At 47.1% G+C, this 16,315-nt stretch overlaps 1 protein-coding gene across 1 annotated transcript; it reads right to left on the reverse strand.

Moving 5' to 3' along the window:
- Positions 1-4,110: 4,110 nt before the first annotated feature.
- cdk13 (cyclin-dependent kinase 13) lies at positions 4,111-15,602 on the reverse strand. Its single transcript, XM_012854202.3, has 14 exons — positions 13,506-15,602; positions 11,266-11,832; positions 11,029-11,181; positions 10,784-10,923; positions 10,336-10,506; positions 10,054-10,243; positions 9,907-9,963; positions 9,729-9,830; positions 9,564-9,641; positions 8,466-8,582; positions 8,248-8,379; positions 7,965-8,161; positions 5,557-6,060; positions 4,111-5,068 (listed from the first exon to the last, which is right to left on the reverse strand). Exons 1-14 carry the CDS (start codon positions 14,657-14,659, stop codon positions 4,377-4,379), a joined length of 4,254 nt encoding a protein of 1,417 aa, XP_012709656.2. The 5' UTR covers positions 14,660-15,602; the 3' UTR covers positions 4,111-4,376.
- Between the last annotated feature and the right edge of the window lie 713 nt (positions 15,603-16,315).

Genomic DNA, 16,315 nt, shown 5'->3' on the forward strand with positions numbered 1-16,315 from the left:
TTTGTATTTTTTAAGGCGACAGCGAGCTGATTTATTGAGAAAGTCGTTAGAGTTCACACGATAAGACCGAGGTTTCATGCGTCCTCCGTGGCCTTTAGCCCCACGGAGTCCATTTCAGCTTTGATTTTCATTTAGCAGCAGCAGTGGCCCTTATTTGACAGTAAACTGACAGGAAATGGGGTTAAAAGAGAGAGAGGAACGGGTGACAGGACTCAAACCCGGGTCGGCCGCATCTGGGACTGAGGCCTCCGTCCGCAGGTCACGCTCCCTACCCCTGTGCCACCAGTTTTGGTTTCTAACCATACAGAAACAACAACGTCTACCTTTTCTGCACCGGCTTGGTGGAAGTTCTGACACGTCCACTCCAGGAAGATGTTAAACCTCTGAATTCAAGTTAGTCACTTTAGTAATTAGAGCAAAAGCAGCATTCACTCAAGCCTCATTGTTCTGTATTTGTACATGTCAAGACCTAAAATAAAACTATTCATTCAAAGTTAAATGGGCCTGAAGTGACCCAGATTAAAGCACCGTTTTTTTTTTTTTTTGGTTTTTTTTATTAAACCTTTATTTAATCAGGCAAAAGACCCACTGAGATGGAGACCTCTTTTACAAGGGCAACCTGGCAGCAACTCGCATCCTAATGGACAAAACAAAATGAACAAAAAATCACAGCGGACATGAAGAGTGGGTACGCTGCAAAAAGGGAACTAAAAGTAGGTAAAGTTTTCTTGAAATTAATGTATTTTTCCTTGATTTGAGCAGGTAAATAAGACTAGTTTCCAATGAATTAAGCTTTCTACACTTAAAATAAGAACAACTCATCTCCACCATCTTATTTCAAGTGCAGTATATCTAATTATCTTATTTTAGGGATAAAAATAGTCATTCCATTGGCAAATAGCTGCTCAAATCAAGGAAGAATATACTCATTTCAAGAAAATCTCATTTACTTTTAGTTCCATTTTTGCAGTGTATAAAATCGACACTTAAAAAGCAAGAGTTGTAATTTAAAAATGTAAAACCCTAACAACCAGATCCGACTCGTGCTAGAAATTATTGTCCTACTGGAAGAACCAGTTGTGCTCAGATTTCTACGCTCCAGCTGCTAGTTTAAGGTGAAGTTGAGGAACTTGCCCCACTGACAGCATCATGCCGCCGCCACCACTCTGCTTTACAGTTGATGCAGTTTTTGCAAAAAGTAGCTATGCTCCTTGTGCACATTTAATATCTCTTTAGTTAAAAAAAACACCGTGTGAAAGTTTGTAACCGATGAGACGGATGCGGTTTGCTGAATTCAGGTCTGCATCCAGCACTAACTGAGCAAAATGAACACTTAAAGGCGAGGAGGAGAATAAATGTTTTAACTAATGCAATAATCTGTCTGATCAACTGAACGTCACATGTGTTCTGTGATGAATTCCCACAAATTTGAAGCTGTTTGTGGGTCATAATTTGATAAAAAAAAAAAAAAATGATAAAAACCCGCCACAGCTGACTGGATCTCCTCCGTCCGCACCAGCTCTTTAAATTCTACTCCATGCAGACTGGTGGTGCCAGTATCACCGAGGCCATCGTCAGCTTTCAGCAATCCATCATCCACGCTGTATTAATCGCAGACTGCGCGCTGTCCGTGTTCTGAATCTGCTTTGCTGAACAGATCCCATCAAGAGATAATGGCTTTTTTATCACCGGCAATAAAATGTGTGTGTGTGTGGGGGGGGGATTCGGATTCAGATTAGGGTAAAACAAAACAGACGTATGTAAAAAAAAAAATAATAAAAAATAAGACTTTCTATAGAATATCATCAAGTTTTAATTTAACATGTTTGTTTGTTTTTTAACCAGTATCAGCATCTAATGTGAAAGTATTTTCTTTCTTCACACATGGATTACCCAAAATGACAAAAGCTCTGTTCCTGAAATAAAGCGGATAACATCCAAGAGGACAGACCGATCATTCTCAATCTGAAGGAGTTTCCTGCAATCTGATGAGCGAAGCATAATATCATGGAAAATATGAGCCAGCGTTCAGACTCATTGCACAAATACCGATATACTTCAGGAGTTGATTTCTGCCCGTTTTGATTATTGAGGGTTCCTAGTGAATGAAAATCCAAACCTCTTCTTATCGGTTTCTCTGAGAAAAACGATTAGGCCTACACAAGACCAAAAAAAAAAAAATAAAAAAAAAAAATGTCATGCTGCTCTTTAATCCAACGATATTAAGGGAAAGTTTAGTGGAAGGAAAAAGTGTGAAGGAAAAAGATGCTAAACAAAAACAAAACAAAAACAAAAAAACAGGGGAAATTGTGGCCTTAAGACGATTGTGAAATACAGAAATGCGACTCAAAACTACGTCCATGTACTTTACACTTCATGCGCTCGGTATTTACGTCTTACTTTGCATGTATTGTGGCACTGCTGAGGTGTTGAAGTCTGTCAGCTTTCAGCCGGCGGAGGGTCAAAGTTGAACAACCAGAAATCTAAGGAAACATGAATTGACATTTATATCTAACACGTCCTTTACGCAGAATGGATGGATGGACAGTCCCTCTGCCTCTCAAGAAGGTATACCTAAATGTTTGAACAACAATAAAAACAAAACAACTCAACTGCTCGGTCTGTAACTTAATCAAAAATCTAATTTCCTGACGTAATTGAACGCATCTCCGTTACTAAGTCCCTTTTGATAGCTGTATTCAGCTCATGCTTCACAATGTCCAACAGGTTCCCTGAGGGGACTTTGGGTCATGAACAGGAAAGCAAGTATTGTTGCCAACAATACGTGGAAAAGCAAAACAGCATCTCGCACTTGTCCAAGGCGGCGGACGTGTGGAGCTCTGACATCTGCTGGTGGGTCGCCACAGTTTCTCCTTCCACTCAACTTCCTTTAAACATGAACCTCAGATGGAGGCACTGCTAAAGAAGCTGGTTCAGTTTTATTCATGATCATGTAGGCCATAATATTCTTTCTGTACAGCTAATATCAATATATATTGTCATAACTACTCAATGGTGATGACATTTCCAGTATTTCAATACATATTACAGTTATTAGTTTGTCACTCACTGACGTTTTGGGTTTCATGTAGTTTTATATCTTAAAGCATATATTTCCAAATAATGCTCTGTTAGACAAGTTTTATATAATCATAAGGCATCTTTTGTGGGCCTCTTTCTGAGGCTTTTAATTTGTTTGTATCAACATCGTAATTATATTGTATCGACCGAAATAATATATTGTGATATAATTTTAGGCCAACATGTCCAGTTCTATGTACTGGCTTTAAGTCACAATGATCAGAATAAATCACTTTGTGCTGAACCTGTGCACAAGATGCTTTTTAGTAGTGGTGAAAAAAAAGAATAACGCATTTGACCAGTTTAAATGCGATTGTCTTTTTGCTATAAAACTTCATAAATCTCCTTAGTCAGAGGAAGAGGTCGGTGCATTTGGGGCTTACAGTGAAGGTCTCAGTGGAGATTCCTGACCCGACACTGCCTCCATGTGGTCAGATTTATAAATCAGGAAAAAAACAAATATAGACTTTTATAAAAAAAATAAATAAATAAAAATTAAACAAAATAAAAACAGCCAAAGACACACTGTTGGCATTTCTTTAATAAACATCTGCCAGAGGACAAGGGAGGAGGACAAATCATTTTAGTACAAAAAAAAAAAAAACAACCAAAAACCCAAAAACATTTAGTTTTTGAATTCTGGATCTGTTTGCATCGCTCACAATAATCCCTCCCCCCCACTGCCGAGGATCGAACTCCCGAGACTTCATGATGCAGAGAGGGGATGTGCTGCGGTGCTCCAAGTGCTACCCAGTCTTAGTCCTTGAACGAGCTCCCCCCTTGGCTGTCGGTCCCCCCCCCCCCCCCCCACCCACCCCCACCCCACTGCCATCAGTCATTATTCAAAGTGTGCATCCGTTTCCTTTCATAGCCAAAATAGTTTCTGCCTACTTTGGTCAGTAGTGCAAAACGATAATACTACTATGCCTCGGAATATTACAGAAAGGCTAAGGTAGACGTTAAAAACTTTACCCGGCCAGACACTGTACATCCCAAAAAAAACCAAAACAAAAAATAAAAAAAAAAATAAAAAGGTAAAAGTTTAATTTAAAAGACAGCAGAATAGATTACAAAAAAATATGAAAACAGTACGAGCGACAAAAGCTCCAGGTGTTATTCAATCCGTCCGCCTGCAACATGTTCCAGATGTAGGAGAGATGCGACGCTTTACACAGACTTCGGTTAGCGGACCTGGACGAGCGTCTCCAGACCCAGATCCGTCTGCTAAGGTCTAAACCGGCGGCTCCAGCCCCGCCGCCGGCTGCTCCTTTGCTGCGTGTCGACTTTCCGGGCCGTCAGAAAGGCAGCCCTCGTCCTCTGATTGTTGCCGCAGAATTCACATGTGGGACGAATCCCAGGGGGAGAGGCGGAGCCCCGACTTGGGACGGGGACCCCCAGGGTTGTCCCGGTGGAGGCAGAGGAGGAACGCCGTCCTTCCTAGCCATGGCGTGGTTGTACAGGTGCATGGCGCTGGGGTTGGGCTGCCCCTCCACAGGTAAAGGGCTGTGATTGTACTCGAATCTGTGGTCCTTGTCCCCACTGAACAGCATGCTGCCGGGTCCGGAGGCTGCGGCGGCCGCTGCCCCCGGTGGGTACTGGTCTGGGTGGGCCGGTGGCAGAACCCCGGCGCTGTTGGAGGAAGCGGCGGCCTGTCCGGAGCCGCTGAAGACTTCCCTCAGGGCGTGAGGCGGCAGGCCGCCCCCCAGCATGTGACCCATGTAGTTTTCCCCGAAGCCTGCCGGGGTGAACGGCGGAAGGGGCGGAGGATGGCCGTACGCCGAGCCCTCTGCCGAAGGTAGAGGCGGGTAGTCGGGCTCCGGGGGCCGGCCCCCGTCGCCTCCGCTCGCAGAGGCGATGGGGGGAGCGTGGCCCAGCTTGGGCTCGGGCGGCGGCTGCCGGTAGTCCAGGTCGGCGTGCGGAGGCGGCTCTGGAGGCTCGGGGGGCCGCTGATCCGGGGGCAGGATGGACACGCTGCCAACCTCAGACACTAAGAGAAACACGGGAAGAAACAATCGGTAGATCATAGCAGAATTTTAAAAGAAGTACGTACGATTTTAAAAGAAGTACGTACTGCCCATGTGCAGCAGGAGTTAAAACAAGAAAGCGGCTAACGGCTATTAGCATATTAGCATTGATGCGTCCGAAGCGACTTGTAGTCCATAAAAATACGGTGGGTTTTATTATTTCTGCATATTTAATCTACAACACAAGTAATATTTTTCTTTTTACTGTGAAATAAGAGTTGCTGAAGATTTTTATCCACTGGCTAAGTCCTATTCAACCTGTAATTTATGAATTTATTGAAAAAGGAACAAAATACAGCCACACTGGTCGTCTTAATGGCTTCTCTCTGAGGCGGTTGTGGAGGGCAAGATATCAGCGAACACTCAAATGATTCATTGTAGTGTTAAATACTTTTAACTCTGCTTCTGACTTGGTTGGTAGCATTAGTAAACCCCCCCCCCCGCTCCTCACCTGGAGAAACCGGACTGGGCTCTGGGGGCTGTTTGACCTCCGGAGGTGGAAGAGCTGGGGGTGGGGCAGCGGCCCCGGCGGGGTTGGCACCTTCTCCTGCCTCTCCGGGATCCGACGCTTCCTGCCTCTGAGGCTGCTGGGCCTGGAGCAGCTGAGCCAGCAGCATGGTCACGGCCGTCTGCGTGGCGGCCGCGGCTTCGCCCTCTGGGTTGCCCGGCGGCGCAGACATGGGGGGCGAAGGGGGCTTGGGCATGGGTGGCGTGCGCGGTACTCCCGCCGGGACGGGAGGCTGGGGAGGCTTGGCGGGCGCCGGCTGGGGAGCGGGCTCAGACGGGTCAGGGGGAGCCAAGGCTTTAGTCAGCTGCTGCAGCGTCTCCTGGTTCACCTTTGTGCTCATGGACTGAACAAACTGGGCCGGGTTGATTGTGCCCTTGGGCTGGCCCAGTAAGTTCAAGAGGACCGCCAGCTGCTCCTGGGTAAACTGAGAGTTTGGACCCTTCGGTTCTGGAATAGGAAACAAATCAGCGTAAAATGTTACTCTAAACACATTTAGGACCGGAGGATGCCCAAGAAAGTCAGACATTCTGAGCTTCTGTACCAATCTGTCCCGATTTGAATGATTCGAGGACCTAGATTCATAAAATCCATCGAGGCAAAAATCATCTGCCGTTTTGATTGGTCAACATGGCGGCCAATCGCGTAAGGGCCATACCATTATGTGAAACGGAGAGGTGTGCAGGGAGTGCAGCTGTGGGCAGAGGCTGAGCTTGTTAGGTTTCTCTGTAAAATTAACTATGAAGGACAGGAGAAAACGAAGCCACTGGTTGTTGGTTCAAAGATGTTGGACAGCAAAGCTGAGCTCCTTCACTGCAGAGCAGGTTTCACCACAAACCTACACCGACATCAGAGCCGTATGCTTAGAGGAGAGTTTGGTTCTGTGGATGTCTTTGCAGTTCTTTGTGCAACATAAAAAAAATAAAAAAATAATATATTATTCTTTAAAATAAACTGATGTGTTTTCTTCAATTTTTAACTTGAACACTTTATCACAATATGCCTTATTATCTCTTGTTAATTGCACAGTATTTTCCCTCTTCTGCTGTACAGCTTAGCTTTAAATGCAGCTTTGTTTTCATATTAATTAATCTTGTGTGTAAATCTGGTGTCTAGGCCAACCTGTTTTTGCCACAGTCACACTGTGGGACAGTAAAGGTATTTCTATTCTATTAAACACGGTAAGAATAGTTTGAATGAAATTGTATTTTTACACCTGAATTTAAATTGGATGTTTACCTTTTTGATGAATGTGTAATTATTTTTACTGTCGATTTCTGGTCTAAAATAAAAAAATAAAAATAGTTAAACTAAGCCCTTAAGTACACTAGAAGGGTTCTGCTTTATATGAAGTGAATTATGCTTTTTAATCTTAAAAAACAAATAAATCTCATTTTGCACAACATTTGGACTCACTCACCATAGCACCCAAGTGCCAAGTCCCTACATGTTTTTTGACAAACATCTTTCTAAAAAGCCAGATTAGCGAAGTGCATTTGAAATAGTTGTCAGAGAGTCTTCCAGTCTGCTCATTCAGGGCCTTGAGAGTAAAGGGAGCCAAATATAAATGCACATAAAACTATTCAGATTTTATTCAAGCCCTTTTTGAAAACCGCCTACAGGTAACTCACTGCGCTGTTTGATCGTCATAAAATCCCGAATAAACTTGTTGAAGCTTGTGGTTTAAACGTGACGGCATGTTAAACTGTTCAAACCAGGGGCCAAAGCAGTAGAGAGCATTTTAAATGCACTGCTCAACAAAAACAAAAGGGAACATTTAAACGACAGAATGTAACTCTGAGTCAATCCCACTTCTGAGAAATCAAGTCAGTAATGGTGTGGAGGGGCATTTCTCATGTGGCTGGAGTGTCAGCAGTTCCTGCCAGATGAAGGCATTGATGCTATGGACCGCTACAGGCAGGTGGAGACCACACACACACTACTGAGCTTCATTCTGACTTGTTTTAAGGACATTACATCAAAGATGGATCCTCCTGTCGTGTGTTTGTCCACTTTAGTTTTGAGTGTGGCTCCAAATCCAGACCTACATGGGTTAATAAATCTGATTCCCATTAATAATTTGTGTGATTTTGTCATCAGCACATTCAACCATGTAAAGAACAAAGTATTTAATGAGAATGTTTCATTCATTCATTCAGATCTAGGATGTGTTATTTTAGTGTTCTCTTTATGTTTTTCAGCAGTATATTAGCATTCAGCTTCAAACTGGACCAAACTCTGTGAGGAGCCCTGATTCCTAACAAAAACTCACAGAGCGTAAAGAGTCTGGGCTAACAGCCAGGACGGGAGTTTTATGGGCGAGCTGCAGAAACAAACAGTGGTTAAAAACTCACCGAGCAGCGCAGAGGCGGCAGCGTTGGGGGCCTTGGCGGCTCCCGGGGCCGAGAAGCCCTGCGGGGTGTTGCTGCGGCTGTCGTCCAGGCCCAGCTCCTTGCGGGGGGCCTTGGGGGCCACCAGCTCCTCGGGCATCTGCTTCTGCCGGCGGCGCTTCTTGCTCCACAGCTCGTGGCAGTCCTGCCAGAGGGGGAGGCTGCGGAGACAGAAAGAGAAGCTGTGGACGAGCCGACAACAGTGCGGCGCGGAGCTGCGGGGGGGTGGGGCGGCGGCGGGACGTACTCTGGGGGCGGCATCTTGTCCGGGTCCACGTCCTTCAGGAACTCGCTGCCCAGCGCCTGCTCGGCCGTGCAGCGCTTGCTGGGGTCCAGGTTCAGCATGTGGTCGAAGAGGTCCAGGGCGGACGGCGGGATGCTGCGCGGCAACAGAGGGACGGACAGCTCAGCCAGACGCAACCGGCGCTCAGAGGAAATCAAAAGCCCCACTTAAACCCGACTCACAAAGCGAACTCCTCCCTGAGGCGCCTCCGGTACTGCTTCTTTGGTTTCATGGTGTTGAAGAAGGGCAGCTTTATGACGTCGGGCCACACGGCGGGGCAGGGGCTGCCGCAGATCCGGCTGCAGACGAACACGTTTAGGGAAGGGTGAACGAGGCGGACAGTGAAAACTAAAAGCTCAACTTAGACTTTCAAAGAACAAACCTGGATTCACTGAAATGATCTTAATATTCTAAAACTCAGCGGACTTTTATCTCTCTTTATTCATTTCCCTTTCTTCATTCGAGTCATGGTGGAAACAAAGTTCGATTCAACCCTGTTTCCATGGGAGACCCAAGTCAACGCTCGGCGCTTTAAATGCTTTTAGGCGCTGGGCTTGATAAACTGATCCTCAGCGGGCCCAGCGCCACGTTGGGAGGCACCGGTACAAAGAGAACCCGACTGCTGCTTAATGTCGCCGTGCAAAACGCTCAATTCTGGCTGATTGGGCTTCAATAAATCATGACGGTGGGGACTGCTGGTAAACTTAAGGTTTAAACTAAAGGTTTAATCCATTTTATCAATGAATTCGAATTTCCATCTCCTGATTTATTTATTCTTTTTAAAGATTTTTTTTGCCAATGCTTCCATGAAACTTTCCACTATATCATGTTGAATATGTGTTTAGGAAAATATATTGTCAAAATACTCCAGCGCACCCTAGGACGAAGCGCTTTAATTCACTCATTTGCTTCTTTTTTTTAAGCTGGTGTGAAGTTACACAGGTGAAGAGAAGCTTGTTCTTAGATGTGTAATACAGCTGGCAGCAAACATTTTGTGTTATATTTTCATCATTTGCTACAGCGGGGCCCGCCATCTTGTTTTACAAGCATGTTTTAAAGCTTGTAATAAGTGGCACTATGGATTCAGGATGAGATTATTAATATACAAGTAAAAAAAACAAATGTTTTTATGAAACAAAAAAGGGAAGGAAAATCGATTAATCAGATTGGGTGTAAAAAAAAACAAAACACTCAGATTTTATTCACAGCCCTAGTTTAAACTGAATATCCTGGAGAACCGGACATCGCGGACAGAATCACGTAGAACTGAAAGCAGTTACCTGATGAGTTCTAGCTGGGCCAGCTCCTGGTTAGCCTGAAAGATTGGTTTCTTTGTGAAGAGCTCGCCAAGAATGCAGCTGCGACCGACAGAGGAGCTCATTAGTCACCAAGGAACTTTACAGGAAAGATTTAAAAAATAAAACTAAACAAAGAAGAAGACGCACCCACAGCTCCACACGTCTATAGCCGGCGTGTACCTCTCCTCCCCCAGGAGCAGCTCCGGGGGTCGGTACCACAGCGTGATCACCTTGTTGGTGTACGGCCGACTGAAAAAGCAGGCGCCTTCGTTACCCACAGAACCGCAACCAAAAGGCTGTTTGGATCGGGGACCGCGCGACTCACCTCTCTTCAGAGTTGTACAGCCGAGCGAGTCCGAAGTCGGCGAGCTTTATTTGACCTCTGATTAAAGGAGAGAAGGGGAAAAAAGGTCAGGGTGTTAGAGAGAAATCTTGGAGACGGCTGTGCGACGCGGGCGAAGGTCCGCCTCACTTGTTATTGAGCAGGATGTTGGAGCACTTGATGTCTCTGTGCAGGAAGTTCTTCTTGTGGCAGTAGTCCAGGCCCTCCAGCAGCTGCCGCATGAACGACTTTATGTGGTTCTCGTTGAAGTGGACCAGACCGGACTCCAGCAGGCCCATCAGGTCATGGTCCATGTACTCAAACACCAGATAAAAAGCCCCTGAGAGTAAAAGAAAGGGAAAAAAATAAGCTCCGGTGGGCACAGAACGACAGCGGGTAAAAACGAGAAGAGAGAAGGAACAACAACGGTACCTTTATCGTTCTTGAAGTCCAGCGCGTCCTCCTTGTCGGTGACGATCTCCTTCATGTTGATGATGCTCTTGTGGTTGAGCTGTCGCAGGATCTTGATCTCCCTGATGGCGGTGATCGGGAAGCCCTCTTTCTCGTTGTCCAGTCGGACTTTCTTCAGCGCCACCATCTCACCTGCAGGACGAGAGCAGAGAAGAGTTTAGGACGAGTCTCCTCAGGAAGCGTGCCGCCTGTTGACTGTATCAATCTTTAGGGTTCCCACTGTTTTCAAACTTCAAAGTCAAAGTTCCAGGTCAGCTTCAGTTTTTTTTAAGTCTAACACAAGTTTACCATTAATTAGTCACGACTTAAATAAGTAAACTGGGGAAAAAACTTTAAAAGCTTTTAAAAAATGCTTTATCTTGATATTATTCATTCCACACTTATCCGATAAGCGGAGGCAGCGTCTCACCGGTGTCTTTGTCTTTAGCCTTGTACACCTGACCGTACGTCCCCTCTCCCGTTATGCCGATGATCTCGAACTTGTCCACGCAGCGCTTCCCCCAGTACATCTCCGTCTCCTTAATCTCACCGTATCTCGGCCCACAGATCCTGGGAACAACAAGGGAGAAGTCCGTAAAGCGACCTCGACATATTGTGGCAGAGAGGAAATCAAACGCCAAGGCAGCGATGAACCCTGGGTGACGCGGAGCGGACCTGGGTCTGCGGCGCAGCGTCTGGGACTTCTTGTCCTCTGGCGGGCTGCGCGGGGAAGACGGGCAGCCGGGGAGCTCGGGGGGAAGAGGCAGGTCGCTGAGGAGCTGTCGGGGCTTCTTCTCTGGCTTCTTCTTTGCTGAGGCGTCCTTCACACTGAGAACAAACAAACAAAGGAAGCGTGTGTGAGCAGACCTGAAGGACGACGTAAACACCCAACACCGTACACGGACAGCACACCTTTCTCCTTTGTCCAAGGGGTCAACGGGTGTGGGGGGCATCGGCAGCGCCAGCAGCGTGGAAATGACGGGGGCGGCGGCTCGCTCCTTGTCTTTGCCGGGTCCCGACGCGCCCGCTTTCCTTTTGTCCCGGTGTATGGAGTCATCTCTCCCCTTCCCGTCTCTGTCCTTGCCGGCCTGGAGCTCTGCCGTCTTCTTGGACGGCTTCTCGGCGGGGGACGGCGGCCGGCTAGACGACGGGGTCCTGGGCCCCTTCTCCGGCGGGGGCGGGGAGGGCGGCCGCGCCTTCCTGGGGGCGTGGTTGGCCTTGGGGCTCGGCTGCGGGGCGGCCGACGGGCCTTTGGTCGGAGTGGACGTGTTGCTGGAGTTCTTGGCCTTGGCGGCCGCCTCCGCCGCCTTCACCTTCTTCTGCTTGCTGAGCTCGGCGGCGAGGCTGCTCTTGAACGTGAGCGTGCTCGGCGACAGGCTGGAGGGGCGGCTGCGGGAGCGCGAGTGCCGGTGCCGGCTGTGGGAACGCGAGTGCCTGGAGGTCGAGTACGGACTTCTGCTGCGGGACCTTGCAGATCGCCTGGAGAAGAAAACAGAACTCCTTTTTAGACCATGCAACCAAGAAACGGCATAACATAAAAAAAATAAACCTTCTCTAAGCACAAAGTCTAAACTACTTCTGTAAAGTATTCAGGCAGTCTCACGGGTCCACATCCTATTGATTCTGGTTCAGTTCTCCATGATATATGGCAGCTAAACCATGACTTTAAATGGGCAAGCCCAACGTTTGTGTTTCTCAGAGCGTGCCTGAACCGGTCGCTTGTCACGTCCCCCTTCACTGTGAAGCGTCCTATTCGTACGGAGAAGTGGACGTGAAAGAACAGAGCCGGGCCACAGAACCTTCGGCACCGCTCGCTCTTCCCTTCGTTCAGACACAGAGGACCTTTTCACTCACGTTCAGATCACCGATAACTCCAAAGTAGCTTTCTACGCACGGCCTGCTGTGAAGAAACGCGGTCGTGTGACTTGGTGGGAGGCCGCTCGGCGTTTTTTGTCCATCGGCCCACAAAGAGGGACAGAACAAAACTGATACAATGATTTTTTTCTAACAGCTTGTTCCTTCATTCCTCAGGAATTAAAACAATACAGCGGGTTTAAGTGCAACGGTACAAAACGCCGACGTGTCTGAAGAAAAGCTGGCGAAGGGTTGCGTTGACCCGGAGCGGCCTACGTCTCAACGGGGGTTCTTGTGTTCTGATATTTGGGAGGACAGCCGTGTGTCCCGTGACCAGACACACAACCTGCAACGGTAGTAGAACTTTTTATTGCCTACATGGAATGGGTGACAATAGTTGAATAAACTTTTGCCTCTCAAAAGGCCAAAATAGTGCAACATTCGTGAAATTATAACATGTATAATAGTGGTGAAACAGTAAAATTACATTAATAATTGAATAATCTCTTTTAAACCCTAAGTTTTGGCTCTCAAATGCCAAAATAGTGCAACTTTCATGAACTTATATAACATGTATAATACTAGTCTGGAGAGAGAAGGCTGCGTTCAAGTGACATACAAACATCAAAATGGTATCGGTGCCCTATTTGTTGGTACTCGCTGATACCGGTACCATCATTTTAGTGCTGGATCAGGGCCCCGTGCGGTACTGGTATCGGTGCATCGGTTCAAATTCTAAAAGCGAAACTGAAACGTGTGCAATGCTTCGCAGGAAGGGGACGACTGTCTAGACACACAATACGATCTAAAGATTATTATCATTATTAGACGCAGGTAGCACTTTAAATATTGTTTCACAAATGCATACAGGCTGCCTGCATATGGTATAAACACTTTTTTAAAAAGCTTTCAGAATATTTAGAATATGAAAACTGCATCTTTCAACTGTCAGAAAGACAATGATTATTATTAGGGTGCAATAATCCTAATAAATAATACCATAGCTTCACAATGTTTACTCAAAAATATTTACACCTCTATGCACGTTTTTGTTTAAAATACAAGAGCTGCTTCAGCTAATGTTATCCATATTTACTGATGCTTTGCTACAGAAGGTTAAACATTTAAAATGGACCGACATAGCGGCTAAGAGGCAGAACCGGACTGCCTACAAACCACCGCTGGGGGGGGAGCCTGGTAGCCCTCTTTCAGCCAGCTGACCGGCAGCTTGCAGCAACAGGTGCGGGACGGGCTGAAACCGTCACCCGACCTGGCACAGAATGCGATCTGAAGCTCACCTCACGTCCGGACTCGGACTCATGGACTTCCGGTAAGGGCTCCGGGACCTCCTGCGATTCCCGTAAGGGCTCGGGGCGAACTCGCCTTGCTCGTAGGGACTATGCTTGCCGAAGCTGGGTGACCTGCGCCAGGCCGCCGGGCTGGACGGGGAGCGCTTCCTCTTGTTGCCGGGGTACGCGCTGGGCGACTTGGCGGCGCCGTACCCGCCGTAGGCGTCCACGTCCCGGCTGTAGTAAGCGGAGCTGGGCGAGAGTCTTTTGCTTCCGAACGTCGGACTCCTCCTGGATATGGCCTGGTTGTAGCCGCCAGGAGACTGGTAGCTGTACGGGTACGTCGTCCCATAGGGACTGTCTGCTTTAAACCCGGGACTCCGCCTGTACGGCCGGAGCTCGTCGCGGTCATCCCTGTACGCCTGCGGGGCGTCTCGGTACGCGGATGGAGGCTCTTTGTCGGACCTCGGTTTAGTTTTGTGCTTCTTGGACTCTTTTTTGTCCGCGGACTGGGAGGCCTGGGACGTGGAAGTCCTTTTGCCGTTCCTGTCTGTCCCGGCCTTCGCCGCCTCCCTGTGGTTTTTGGAGCCGGCCAGGCCACCTCCACCCCTGACCTTCGAGGGGTCCCTCTCGCGGCTGTGACGGTCCTTCTTCCTGCTCGCCTCCTTGCCTTGCTTGCCCTTCGCGGGTGCTCCTCTTTTCATGCCCTCCTTGCCGAGGCACGCCGCCTCCCGGCCCGCCGGGTGACCCCTTCCCGGGGACGCTGGTCCGTTCGGCTCCCCCAGGTCGACGTCGCTCAGGCGGTCCGCTGACAGGCCGTCGGCGTGGGGGGACAGTCTAGGAGAGGGGCTCCCGGAGAACCGCTCCGACTGGGAGCTGACGTCGTCGTACTCCACCAACGTCCGGAGCTCGAGCTCCCGGTCAAAGGCGCCCTTGCGGGCGGCTTTGTCGGGCTTTTCGCTCGCGCCGACGGGCCACAGGTCCCTGTTCTTCTGCTGCCTGCGCTTCTTCCTCCGGGCGGCCGACGAGCGCCGCTTGTCCCGGTGCCTCTCGCGCTGCGCGGCGCCGCTCCCCGGCTTGCTCCGCCTGTCCTGCCTGTTAGCATGTCGCTGTTCGGAGGGGCTCCGTCCGCGACCCTCGCGGAGCGCCTCCGAGTTGGGCATCTATCTTCCAAAACGAGCCGCAGCTGTAACCACGAAAGTCCGGAATCAACAGCACACCGTGTTCCACAGAAACTATGTCCCCCGACGTGTTGCTAAACAAAACATTGGGCTAGCATTGGGTTAGCTGACGTCTCTCGATTAAAAACAGCCCCGGCCGGCTAGCAGGATCAAAAGCTTAACGTTTCCATTGCCAAAACAAAAACAAAAAAAAAAGAGCCGGGAGGGCCCGAAATGATGACACTTGGTGGCAGAAAAAATAAAAATACTAAATAATAATCCACCACGATTAAATGATGATGCGTTGCAAAGTCATTTAGACCAATCGGTACTCAACCATTGTGCTCCAGGACCGCTGTCTCCCAGGTTTGATAGCCGATGCTAATCGCTTTAGCCTAGCTAGCTTTATCTAGCTAACCGTTCTGGTTTCACAGTCGCATTCCATTGAATCGCTCGCAGAGGCCCAAAACAACTTCACTTATCAAAAAGCAAGTTATCCTCTGTCATCACAGTCCACGTATCACGTTCAATCCATCCACCAGGCAGTGTTACATTGTAATTTTTTTTTTTAACGGTCCCCTTAGAAACTTCTTCTCGCCTTCCAAACACACTCCGGTGTGCAACAAGGAAGTGGATATACCGCGCTAGCAGCCTAGCCTAGCTTAGCCCCGCTAGCTCTCCTTTCTCCTTGCGTGGAGTTAAGAGGCAAATCAGTCGGGAAAACAAAGCCATTCACCGCTCGCCGCTCTTGAAACAAATCCAGCCGGACCGATGATCCATCTCCTCAAGACATTATCCAAACACCAGAGCCGCCCTGCCGCGTGAAAGCGGCTTAAAAACACTTTGGATTCATGCTGAAATATAACAAGTTTGTGCGTAACGTGGCTAACGGTTCAGAACGACGAGGCCCGTGCGGCGTTCGAACTACAGGCCTCGTGCGGCGACGTCAACCAATGAAACACGCGTGCGTAATCCCGATCACGGTGTACGTCAAAGAGGAGGGGAAACCCTCGCCTTCAAAATAGAACACCCGAAAAGATGATGATAATAATAATAAATAATAATGATTATATATATATATATATATATATATATATATATATATATATATATATATATATATATATATATATATATATATATTTTAACAGACAATTTGATTGTGAGACATATAATGTTTTATTGTATTACATGAAAGTATATTCAAGCAACAGACGTCAAAAAGAGACATAACCGTTTATGTTAATTCATGTCATACAGCTAATTAAAAATAATATTTTGTTCCTTTTTTAATTTTCATGTAATATTGCAATTTTCGTATTAACTTAATTTTGGGCTTTTGTTAGCTGTAATAACATTCATCAAAATAATAGAAATAAACTGGAAAGCAGCCATATGACGTAAACTTTTTGAGTTGACTTAATAAATATATATATATATATATATATATATATATATATATATATATATATATATATATATATATATATATATATATATATATATATTGTGTTAACAGACACAATTTTATTGTGAATCATATAATTTTAGATTTTATTACATGTAAATTAACAAAAATATCATCAAAGTATATTCAAGCAAATGACGTCAAAAAGAGACATAAGCTTATGTCATGCAGCTAATTAAAAAAATAATATT

The sequence above is a fragment of the Fundulus heteroclitus genome, chromosome 21 (assembly GCF_011125445.2).
Source record: "Fundulus heteroclitus isolate FHET01 chromosome 21, MU-UCD_Fhet_4.1, whole genome shotgun sequence".
Taxonomy (NCBI): domain Eukaryota; kingdom Metazoa; phylum Chordata; class Actinopteri; order Cyprinodontiformes; family Fundulidae; genus Fundulus; species Fundulus heteroclitus.